The following is a 12026-nucleotide window of genomic DNA, read 5'->3' on the forward strand; positions in this document are numbered from 1 at the left end:
TGTAATTAATTTATGAGCAAGGTTCAAGCTTACAGGATTTCGATTTCACCTTGATATTTTAATTTTGCAACCATTACCAATATGGTGTATGTGCACATATATATTCCATAGTCCTTTTAGAGGGCTATTATAAAGGTTTTTGGGCATTTAATACATTCTTGCATATTTTACTTCATTGTTTGTGCTTTCTAAATTATTTCCATTTTTACTCAGGAATCCACTTATAGTCAAAACAGTCAGACCATTAGCAGGCTGGCCAGTGATCCCTGAAGATCTCACCCTCACACAGTGCTCTCCAACCAGCTGCAGCAGCTACCAATCTGTTGTCAGTCTAGTATTCAATTCTTCCCTTGCACAATCCAATTACAACAGTCTGGATAAACAAAATGAAGTCAAGCATAGACAGAACACCAGCTGGCGATGATTAAATATACAAAACAGACTTGCAAATTTATTGTGAAAGGGCATATTGCAGTTTTAAGTAAAAATAAGTTTGAGACTTTGCATAGTGGTAATTTTTTAAGATGAATGCACTAGTGACTGCTACTTAAGTTAGAAATATCTTAATGTTACCAAAGTTTTATGAAATAAGTCAGATTCATTTTTATAGCATACATTTTCCACGTATAATAATTATTAATTTGACCAAAAATTTGCACATTATTTCAGTTGAAAGGTTAATAAAATTGTAACATTTTTTATATCCACATTTTTACCTAATTGTCTTCAGTGAAATGAGATATTGGACTTAATTTCTCCTGAACAAGTGTTAGTTGGGAAAAGGGGAGGCAAAGTAGTGATAATGTCACAGGACCTATAATCCAAAACCCTAAGCTAGTGCTCAGGGCACATGACTCAAATCTTACCATGGAAGATGATGTTTAAAACAAAGCTTTTTTAAATGGGATTGAAAGCTAGCCTAATGGCAAGCATGCAACTATGGTAAGCTTTTTCTCTAAGATTCTCAACATCAAGAAAAATCCATCTGGTTCCCTAATGTCCAATAGGGAAGGAAATCTGCCATCGTCACCAGGTCTGGCCTACATGTGACTTCAGACGAAAGTGAGGACTGCAGATGCTGGAGATCAGAGTCAAGATTAGAGTGGTGCTGGAAAAGCACAGCAGGTCAGGCAGCATCTGAGGAGCAGAAAAATCAATGTTTCAGGCAAAAGCCCTTCATCGGGCTTTTGCCTGAAACATCGATTTTCCTGCTCCTCAGATGCTGCCTGACCTGCTGTGCTTTTCCAGCACCACTCTAATCTCTACATGTGACTTCAGACCCAGGGGAGACTCCAGACACACAGCAGTGTGGTTGACTCTCAATTGCCTTGGAAATCACTTGGAAATATCACTGTTCCTTCCATGTCACTGGGGGTCAAAATCCTGGAATTCCCTAATTGTATTGTGGGTCAACTCACACAGGTGGACGGTAGCAGTTCAAGAAAGCAGCTCACCACCACCTACTCAAGAGCAACTAGAGATGGACAATAAATGCTGGCCAGCCAGCAATGCCCACATCCAACAAAAATGAATAAAAAAAAGTTTGATTTTACACCCAAGGTTTTAGCAGTGAGATGAGAATGGCAGTGAGCAGTGAAAAGCCTATTTGCCTGCATTAGTGTCTAGTTAATATCTAATCCCACCTAGTTTATCTGTAACTTCCTATTGTCCCACATATGACTGCAACCACTCCAGACATGAAAGCAAGAATAGCTGCCTAGCAACTCCAGCTCATTGCTTCCTCCATCTTGGTCAGCAGTCCCTAGAAGTTTCAGAGTGCACACCACTAGCAGTGAGCAGCTGTAACCCTGTGTATTGGAAGTGCACAGACGTTACAACTCCCTGGGGTAGCAGGCTAGAAATCGGGCTTAGCTATTCTGAGTCATCACAGAAGTTAACAATTTTATAAAAGTACTCAAAATTTTCTAATAAAACTATTTTTAGGCAAAGGTGGACAGAAAGTATGGACCAGGTTTCAGTACATACTAATTACTATTACAAATAAATATTCTACCTACAGATAAATAATTATGAACCATTGCTATATAACTAAAAAAAAGCAACTCCTTTACAAAATTCCACCTATGTATACATACTGATAGACTCACAAACAAGAAGTGTCCTTGTGAAAGAGAAAGGCTGCAAAGACAGTTCAATGGTCCCTGTCCACTGAGGTAGTTCTTTAGGGCATGTCAGGTCCTACTGTTCCTTGATCATCCTTTGCCCTGTACTTTCACTTGCTTTCAAGAGGCACAGCATAGCTGGTTCACACTTACAATGTCTCTAACTTATTGGTTATAACCCACAACTGATGATGAGGGGGATATAAACTAGCTTTCTTCAGGCTTGAGGATATTTTTAACTGCAGTGAAAGGACAGCTCCTTCCCTTCTGGAAATCCGATAGCTTACGAGTGTGAACTATTGAACAGAAACTATCTACAAAGGCAGGTAGCAGGCCTTAGGCATCAATAACTAGACAATTTCACAGACTGATTATGTACTTGCTGCCGGCTGAATCTTCATTTGTACACACACCTTAACTCTAGCTCACCAACAGACTTTCCTCACTACTTGAACAAACAGCATTTACAATTAGTTTCAAGTAACTGGTTTCTCAAAAAGTCCAGTAATCCTTTCCACAATCCTTGGTTTTTATAATGGCCTATTTCTCATATCACTCCACATTAAAAAACACAACAATAAAAAGCTATGTCTTTTATATCTTTTATGATTCTGGCTAATGTTATTACTGGATGAGTCAGATCCCAAACTGAATGCTGGTTTGTAGACTTTTTTTCCTTTACGTAGTCTTTCAGAGAAACATAAGCACATAATGCTGCAGGTCCGATTTTAACAATAAAATAGAATTGCATTATACAAAAAGAAAACATAGTCTATTTACACATATATATTTGAAACATGTTAAAACACAGTAAAAAATACAATGCCACCTTTTCATAAAAGCATCCCTTTACAGTACACAAACACTAGAGTAAATTCCCTTCTATATCACATCTACAGGTTGACTTAAGAGGTTTTCAAACTCTCAAGAGCAGCACATGAAAACCAAAATTAAGTATTCACACAACTGAGATTACATTTTTTCAGCTTGAAAACCCCTTTAATGTTCTAATCAAACACTTCTGTTCTGAAACTGTCAACTTACGTTAAACTTAAAGCCTTTATACAGAGGTAAACTATTTTCTATCTTTTCTGAACAAACCCTTTTCTCTAGGAGAAACTACTCCATACATCTAGCTTTAACCAGTACTTCTGTGCACTAGTGAAAGTTTTTCAATCTATAGGTTTTTACCCTAAGCTAATCAAAATCAATTCCTGACGCTTCAAACTTCTCAATGCAAAGTGATGGCTAAGCAGTATTATGGCTAGACCATTAACCCTATGGCTAGACCCAAGTAAGGTTCTGGTAACTCGGGTTTAAATCTCTGCTATGGGAGAGGTAGAATTTGAATTTAATGAAAACCTCAAATTAGGCATCTAATGATGACAATGAAAATGTTGTTGATTGTCAGAAAACACTCATCTGGTCCTCTAATGTGCTTTAGGGAAAGAAACTGCTGCCCTTACCTGGTCTGGCCTATGTGTGACTCCAAACCCACAGGAATGTGAGTGACTTTGAACTGCCCTCTTGGTGATTGGGAATGGGCAATAAATGCCTGGCCAGCAAAACTCACATGCCACGAATGAATAAAACAAAAAACAAATTCACATTACTACTCCAAGAACTCTCAGTTTTAAAATAGCATTAAAAAAAAGCTCCAGAAATATTGACAATTTAATCAACAAAAATGCCTACATACATGTAGCACTAGTTAAAAACCTAAACTCTAGATTAAACTATATTTTATTGTTACATAACATACCAGCCTCACCACATTCTTATGGTACAGCTCCAACCCATTTAGAATACAGTTCTCCACTTCAATCTAGCAGTTTGGAAGAAATATTCATTGTAATTCTGCCCCCAAGGCCACTTTGTTAGCAGGGACAGTCACCCAACTCATGCTGGAACAAGGTGTAACTCAGGGCTCTTACTCTCTATCTTAGAAGTCACTCACTATACCTACATGGGTGGCTCACAGCATCACTACCTTGCCCTGCCTCGCCTTTGTGTTCTGTTACCTCATTCAGAACCCACAAGTTCATAAAATATCTGTCTTGCCTCATCTATCAGCACAACAATGTATTAAAAATAATACAATTTGAATAATAGTACTACACTCCTGCCAAAATTTATCCCTCAGAAAATACTATATAGCTGAAATGGTCATTTAATAACATTTCAAATGTAATTCACTGCCAGTGAACATGTTGCAGTGTTTTAGGGGACATGAAAGAAGCTGTATAAATGCAAATTATTTTCAAGTAAAAGAAAACACTGCAGCAACAGCCATCTGTAGGAAACACATTTTTAATATTGCCTGTGATAACAACAGTTGATACAAGCCAAATCTTTATTTAGTGTTTTTATTTTGATGATTACTGTACAACTTCCTTTACAAAACAGGTTGAAATACCATCACAAACACATTTTCACTTGCTGGACTATAACTGGCTCTTTATGAGAAATAGAATTTGAATATACAAAAATTAACAAAATGGTGCCTCCTTTAAAAGGAATGATATAAAATTGTATCTTAACTATGAATATTATGTTGTGATCTTTGGGAGGGTTCTTGGATTTTCAAAATACTAATATAAAATCTTCTTTGAATGTTTTAATCTACTTTCAGATTACCCTCAATCAGATGGCCTGCCTACCATGCTGTCAGCAGGTAAGTCAACATGACAGCTGTATTAAGACATTTATTGTATTTTGTACAATACAACCAAAACTACTGTTGCTATATCAGTTATTGGCTTTACTCTGGCACTGACTGACATGCACACAGTGAGCACAAAAATAGTTTCAATAGCTCCATTAATCTAAATCCATAATTCTCATATTCATTGCACATTTGATGAACTGGAGATTGAATTTTTAAACTCCACCAAGACCAGAAGCAGAGGTTCCTGCCTCAATTCCTTAGTGTTTGTGTTTAGGAGTGATGTGCTCAGGGGCCTGGGATTTTCCTGTTAGCTACCAGCTTCCTGATGCAATTGTGGTGGGAGAGGTAATGCCAGCAAGGGCCTGTTTAACTGTATGGAGGTGGCTCTCCAGCAAACAGCCAATCTTTCACTGCTCTGGGTAAGCCTTCCTTGCCTGCTTGGATATGGGTACAGCCAAAGGTCACTATGTTACGATTCAGCTCCATCCTCCCAATCACAGTGGTACCTCAGCTGCTTTTATGATTAAAAAAAGTGTGATGAGTGCTTCCATGCTGAAGTGCTCTCTTGGTTACTTTTTACTACTTTCAAGCCGGTTAGCCTGCCCACAGACTTTAACTGGAATAGAAATGTGACAAAAACAACTTTAATGGAGTGCCCCTGTCAAAATCCCAAACGTAGACTGTATCTCCCACCCGCTGGGTGAGTTTGGGACAGTTCTGACTCCCAATTCCCTGCATCCAAAGTGAAAATGCATCCCTGAATCTCAGTATGAGGTAGAAAGCTAAGATTATGAAACTAACAATTGTACTGCCACATCATGCAGTATCTGAATTATGTAACATATCTCACATAACAACAAAAAAAATCCCAAGATCATTGCATCACGGTTACAGTTAAAGCATGGCAAAGTGTTGTTGCAGTTGCTTGATTAATTGCTGAGTGTCAACATGTTCTGGAAACGCAGCTGCTGATTTCTGCGCAGCTATATAACTGCTCTGAAGGTCTCCAACCTGGAAGAGACAAACAGATGTCAGTGTAATGTAGATCATCCATCAAGATACTATACCATGCAAGTGTTCAAAGCAAGTATTGGCAAATATTCTAGTTTTATTTAGTTCCTAAGGCAAACATCAAGATTTAACTCTGTATTGTTGGATTATCAGCAAGTGAACAGTCTTTATAGGTTGTCATGCAGTTTCCTCTGTTGGAGCAATTGCAGACCAGGTAACTGCTTTGCAGAACATCTCAGGTCTGTTTATAAAATTGACTGAGCCCTAGGAGTATTGGACTGGACACTTGTGCTATGCAGTCTATTTCCCATGGCTTGACAACATGCTCAAAAGCTTTGATTTTAACTCTTTTCCCCATCTGGTATAGTCAAACTGAAGTAAAAATTAGGAGACATACCATAATTGAGCAGGCTGCCTTTCTCACATATCCAAATACTAACTGACTCTTTTGAGCAGGTCACTAATAGGGAGGGAGTGGGATCTTTAAAAATGCAGATCAGATTTTGTATGATTAGTTCTAAAGATTAATCATTGGTAAACATCTTAAAGTAGAACTGCTCAGATTTTTGAAAGTTACAATTAAACTTCATGAAACTAGGAATATAACAACTATAAAGGGCTCTCGGATGCATGGTAACGTTTCTACTGCTAGGTTAGAAAGCCTGGATTCAAGTCCTGCCTGCTCCAGAGATGTGTCACAACATATTTGAACAGGTGGATTAAAAAGATCTACAAAAGCTATAACAGAGAAATGACTCACGAAAGGACAGGACTCGATGGTAAATATTCCTGGATAAAGACAGTCATGTAGGATTATACCCTCTGGTTCTAGACTCTTACAAAAGGAAGAGAAGCAACTACCCCATGTCTATCTTGTCAAGACCGCCCAAGAAACTTATAATGTTTCAAGAATTCATCTGTTATTTGCCTAAACTCCAGTGGGTACATGCCCAAACTACTCAACTTCTCCTTTTATATATATAAAAAAAGGAAAAATCCTTCTATTCCCGGAATCAACCTAACAAACTTTCTTTGGACAGCCTTCAATACCAGTATATCTTTGCTTAGATCCAAGTGGTGTGCAGGAGCACAGGGATCTGGGTATGGGTACATAAAATGGTAGGGCGAGTTGAGAGAGATCGCGGCACAGGGATAGCAGGGACATAGCATACAGCAATATCAAGGTTATGTTGAACTCAAAGACACTAGCGCAGCCTCAGCTAAAGTAATGCATCCAGCTTTGATGCACTTTAGGAAGAATGTGAAGATATTGGACAGAGCGTGTGGATTGGGGTTTACAAGAATGGTCCCCAGGATGAGAAATTTCAGTCATGAAGATCTATTGGGGAAACTGGGACTGTTTCCATTGGAGAAAAGAACATTAAGAGGAGATTGGATTGAAGCATTTAGAATCATAAGAGGTCTGAACAAATTAGGAGAAAATGTTCCCAATTGTGAAAATTCAAGAATGAGAGCACAAGTCTATAAAGTAATTTGTGAAAAAAAAAGTTATATGATGAAATCGGTTTCTCTTGAAATGAGCAGTTCGAGTCTGGAATGTGCTGCTTGAGATTGTGGTGGAGTAATTTCAATTGATACATTAAACAGGGAATGGGATGTCTATTTGTAAAGGGAACCCTGTGCAGGATTACAGGGAGAAGGCAGGAAAATGACACTGAGTGAGTTACTCATTGGAGAGTTGCTGCAGACAATGAGCCAACTGGCATCCCTCTTCGGTGAAATAAGTCTGTGCTTGTATTGGTTACCTTATCTGAAAGTGCAGCAAAGTTATAATGCGGTTCATACATATGAGGAGCCAGTGCTGCAGCTGTTTGTAGAAACCCCCGAGCCTAAAAATAAAAATGAAGAATAGAGTCATGGAATAAGTGAATGGCTTACTTCTAAAGTATCTTTTTCCCACATACATGACAACTTTGGCTACTCACCTGTTCATAGTGACCTTTGTGCACCTCCAGGACAGCTAAATTGTTATAAGCTTCTGCATGATCATTGTTGTTGACTAGTGACAGTTTAAAACATTGGTAGGCCAAATTCATATCTCCTATTCCCTAAAAAGAAAGGCAACATGATATCCAGTTACAAATGAAGGCTTGTTGTATGTTTTACCACACGTAACCATCAAAAACACAAATACCTGGTCCCACCAAGAAAACAGGAAAAAAATGGATTTCTTTGCAGAAATTCACTGAGAAAAATAATTTTTGGTCAAGATGTCTCCAAAGAACATAAAACCATATGATATAGAAGCACAATTAGACTATTTGGCCAATTGAGTCTGCTCCACAATTTGATCATAGAACATACAACAGTACAACATAGTACAGGCCTTTCAGCACTCGACGTTGTGCCGACTTTTTATCTTATACTAAGATCAAACTAACCGACATACCCTACATTTTACTATCATCCATGTGCCTATACAAGAGTCACTTAAATGTCCCTAATGTCTCTGACTCTATTACCACTGCTGGCAGTGCATTCCTATCACTCCAAAATTGTGCCTCCTTGTGATAGCCATTTCCACCCTGGGAAAATGTCTCTGGCTGTCTAGTCTATCAATGCCTGTCATCATCTTGTACATCTCTATCAGGTCACCTCTCATCCTTCTTTGCTCCACCTTATCAAACACCTTGCTAAAATCTATATATACCACATCCACTGTTCTACCTTCATCAATGAGTTTTGTCACATCCTCAAAGAATTTAATAAGTTTTGTGAGGCATGACCTGCCCCTCACAAAGCCATGCTGACTATCTCTAATCAAGCTATGCTTTTCCAAACAATCAGAATTCTCTCCAACAATTTGCCCACCAGCGACATAAGACTGACTGGTCTGTAATTCCTAGGGTTATCCCTCTTCCCTTTCTTGAACAAGGGAATAACATTTGCCACCCTCCAATCATCTGGTAATACTCCAGTGGAGAATGAGGATGCAAAGATCATTGCCAAAAGCGCAGCAATTTCTTCCCTCGTAACCGTAGGTACATCAAGTCTGGCCCGGGGACTTATCTATCCACATGTTTTACAAACTTTCCAGGACGTCCTCCTTTTTCACGCTGTCCTCACGAATGACAAGGGTCCCTCTCACTAGTGAATACTGAAGCAAAGTATTCATTAAGGACCTCCCCTACCTCCTCCGAATCCAGGCACAAGTTCCCTTCACTATCCCCGATCAGCCTTACCTTCACTCTGGCCATCCTCTTGTTCTTCGCATAAGTGTAGAATACCTTGGGGTTTTCCTTAATCCTATAGTCTAGGACATTTTCAAGTCCCCTTCGCACTCTCCTAAATCCATTCTTCAGTTCTTTCTTGGCTACCTTGTAACTCTCCAGAGTCTGTCTGATCCTTGCTTCCTCAACCTTAAATAAGCTTCCTTCTTCTTCATGACTAGATGTTCCACATCTCTTATCATCCAAGGTTCTTTTACACTACCATCCCTTCCTTGCCTCAGTGGGGCAAACCTATCCAGCACTTACAGCAGGTGCTCCCTAAACAACTTCCATATTTCTATCATGCAGTTCCCTGAGAATATCTGCTTCCAATTTATGCTCCACAGTTCATGCCTAATAGCACTGTAATTCCCCCTCCTCCAATTAAATACTTTCTCATACCGTCTGCTCCTATGCCTCTCCATAACTATAGTTAAGGTCAGGGGGCGGTGATCACTATCACCAAAATGCTCTCCCACTACGAGATCTGACACCTGACCCGGTCCGTTGTCAAGCACCAAATCCAAAATGGCCCCCCCCTCTATTCGGCCTATCTACATATGGAGTCAAGAATCCTTCCCGGACACACCTTATAAAATCTGCTCCATCCAAACTATTTGCACGAAGGAGGTTCCAATCAATTTTAGGGAAATTGAAGTCACCCATGACAACAACCCTGTTACTTCTGCACCTTTCCAAAATCTGCTGCCCAATCTGCTCCTCTCTGTTGCTATTGGGAGTCCATAGAAAACTCCCAATAAAAGTGACTACTCCTTTCCTGTTTTTGACTTCCATCCATAATGACTCAGTAGACAAACCCTCCTCGATGGCCTCCCTTTCTGCAACTGTGATGCTATCCCTGATTAGCAATGCCACTCCCCAAACTTTATCTCCCTTCCTATTCGTTTTGAAACATCTAAGCCCCAGAACATCCAGCAATCATTCCTGCCCCGTGATATCTAAGTATCTGTAAAGGCAACAACATTGTAGCTCCAGGTGTAAATCCATGCTCAAAATTCACTCTTATTCCTGACACTTCTTGCTTTAAAATCATCACACTTCAACCCATCACACCGATTGCAACTTTGCCCTATCAACTGTCTATCCTTCCTCACAGACCTCTGCACACTGTATCTGCTTGTTCACCAACTACCCCATCCTCTGATTGGTAGCTCTGATTCCCACCCCCCTGCCAAACTAGTTTAAATCCTCTCTAAGAGCTCCAGCAAACTTCCTGCCCAGGATCTTGGTGCCCCTCCGGTATACCTTCTGGGGAAGGTGGGAGCTGTACAAGGAGTTCAGGTGCAACCTGTCCTCCTTGTACAGCTCCCACCTTCCCCAGAAGGTATACCAATGATCCATGTATCTGAAGCCCTCCCTCTTACATCAGTTCTGCAGCCATGTGTTCAACTACATTCGCTCTCTATTCCTAGCCTCACTAGCATACATCATGACTGATACAGGTTTCTCAGCCCCATTCTCCCTCCTTCTCTCCCTAACCTTTGATTCCCTTACTAATCAAGAACCTATCTATTTCTATCTTAAATATACTCAATGACTTGGGCTTCACAGCCCTCTGTGGCAATGAGTTCATAAGAGTATAGATTTTTCTCCTTCTCCGTTCTAAAGAATCATCCTTTTATTCAGAGACGGTGCCTCGGGTGGAAACCAAGTGGAAACTCTTATCCCCATCCACTCTATCCAGGCCTCTCAGTATTCTGTAAATTTCAATGAGATTCTCTCTCCTCATCCTTCTAAACTCTGTTGAATACAGACTCCGAATTCTCACCTGCTCCTCACATGACAAGCCCTTCATCCTTGCGTTCATTCTTGTGAATGTCCTCTGGATCCGCAAGGCTAGCAAATCCTTCTTTAGATACAGGATCTAAAACTGATTACAATATTTAACATGCAATTTTAGCAGAGCTTTATATAGCCTCAGCACTACATCCCTGCCACTATATTCTACCACTTGCGAAATGAATGCTGAAATTGCACATGCCTTCTGAACTGTCAACTAAACTTACATGTTAGAAGAATCCTGGATTAAAACTTGTATATCCCGTTGTGCTTCAGATTTCTGAAGCCTTTCCTGGGGTAGAAGCTAATCTATGCCCCTTTACTTCTTATCAGAGTGCATAACCTCACACTTTCCCACATTGTATTTCATCTGCCACTTGTTTGCCCTCTCTCCTAGATTGTCCAATTCCTTCTGCATCGTCTCCACTTAACAGTACCTGTCCCTCCAAGTATATTTGTGTCATCTGCAAACTTAGCAACAATGCTCTCAGTTCCTTTGGCCAGATCGCTAATGTATAACATGAATAGTTGTGATCCCAAAACTGATAACTACAGAACTCCACCAGTCACTGGTTGCCATCCTGAAAAAGACCCTTTTCCTCACCCTCTGCCTTCTGCTCGTCTGTCAATCCTCTATCCATGCCAATTCCTTGCCCCTACCTCCATGTGCTCTAATTTTATTTAGCAGCCTCCTCTGCAGCATTTTTGAAAGGCCTTCTGGAAATCCTTGCTTGTTAAGTCCTCAAAAGAATTCTAACAGATTTGTCAAGCATGATCTCCCCTTGATCAAACTTGCCAACTCATCCCTATTTTACCATGCATTTTCAATACTCAGCCATCTCATCCTTATAATGGATTCTAAAATCTTATCAATGTCTGAAGTCAGGCTAACCGTCCTATAATTTCCAGTCTTCTACCTTCCTCTCTTCTTAACAGGGTTGTTATTATGTTCACTATTTTCCAGGTCCCTGGGACCCTCTTGACTCTAATGATATCTGAAAGATCACCACCAATGCCTCTACAATCTCCTTAGCTCTCTCCTTCATAACCCTGGGGTGTAGTCTGGTCCGGATGAACTATCCACTTTTACATCTTTCAGCTATCCCAGTGAATGCCGCTACACTCATCTTTGCTCCGTGACTCTTTTGAAGTTCTGCAATGCTATTGGTGTTTTCCACTGTGAAGACAAACAAA

The 12026-nt window shown here is 40.0% G+C and overlaps 1 protein-coding gene across 2 annotated transcripts in view; it reads right to left on the reverse strand.

Moving 5' to 3' along the window:
* Positions 1 to 4417: 4417 nt before the first annotated feature.
* Positions 4418 to 12026, reverse strand: part of ttc8 (tetratricopeptide repeat domain 8) — a 54246-nt gene continuing 46637 nt past the window's right edge. For both annotated transcript variants that reach the window (XM_072568397.1, XM_072568396.1), the window contains 3 exons: positions 7749 to 7871; positions 7569 to 7652; positions 4418 to 5802 (listed from right to left, as the gene is read on the reverse strand). In XM_072568397.1, coding sequence (XP_072424498.1) covers positions 5686 to 5802; positions 7569 to 7652; positions 7749 to 7871 — 324 coding nt within the window. In that variant the 3' untranslated portion in view covers positions 4418 to 5685. The remainder of the gene's footprint in view (positions 5803 to 7568; positions 7653 to 7748; positions 7872 to 12026) is intronic.

This window comes from Chiloscyllium punctatum, chromosome 4 (assembly GCF_047496795.1).
Source record: "Chiloscyllium punctatum isolate Juve2018m chromosome 4, sChiPun1.3, whole genome shotgun sequence".
In the NCBI taxonomy this organism is placed as follows: domain Eukaryota; kingdom Metazoa; phylum Chordata; class Chondrichthyes; order Orectolobiformes; family Hemiscylliidae; genus Chiloscyllium; species Chiloscyllium punctatum.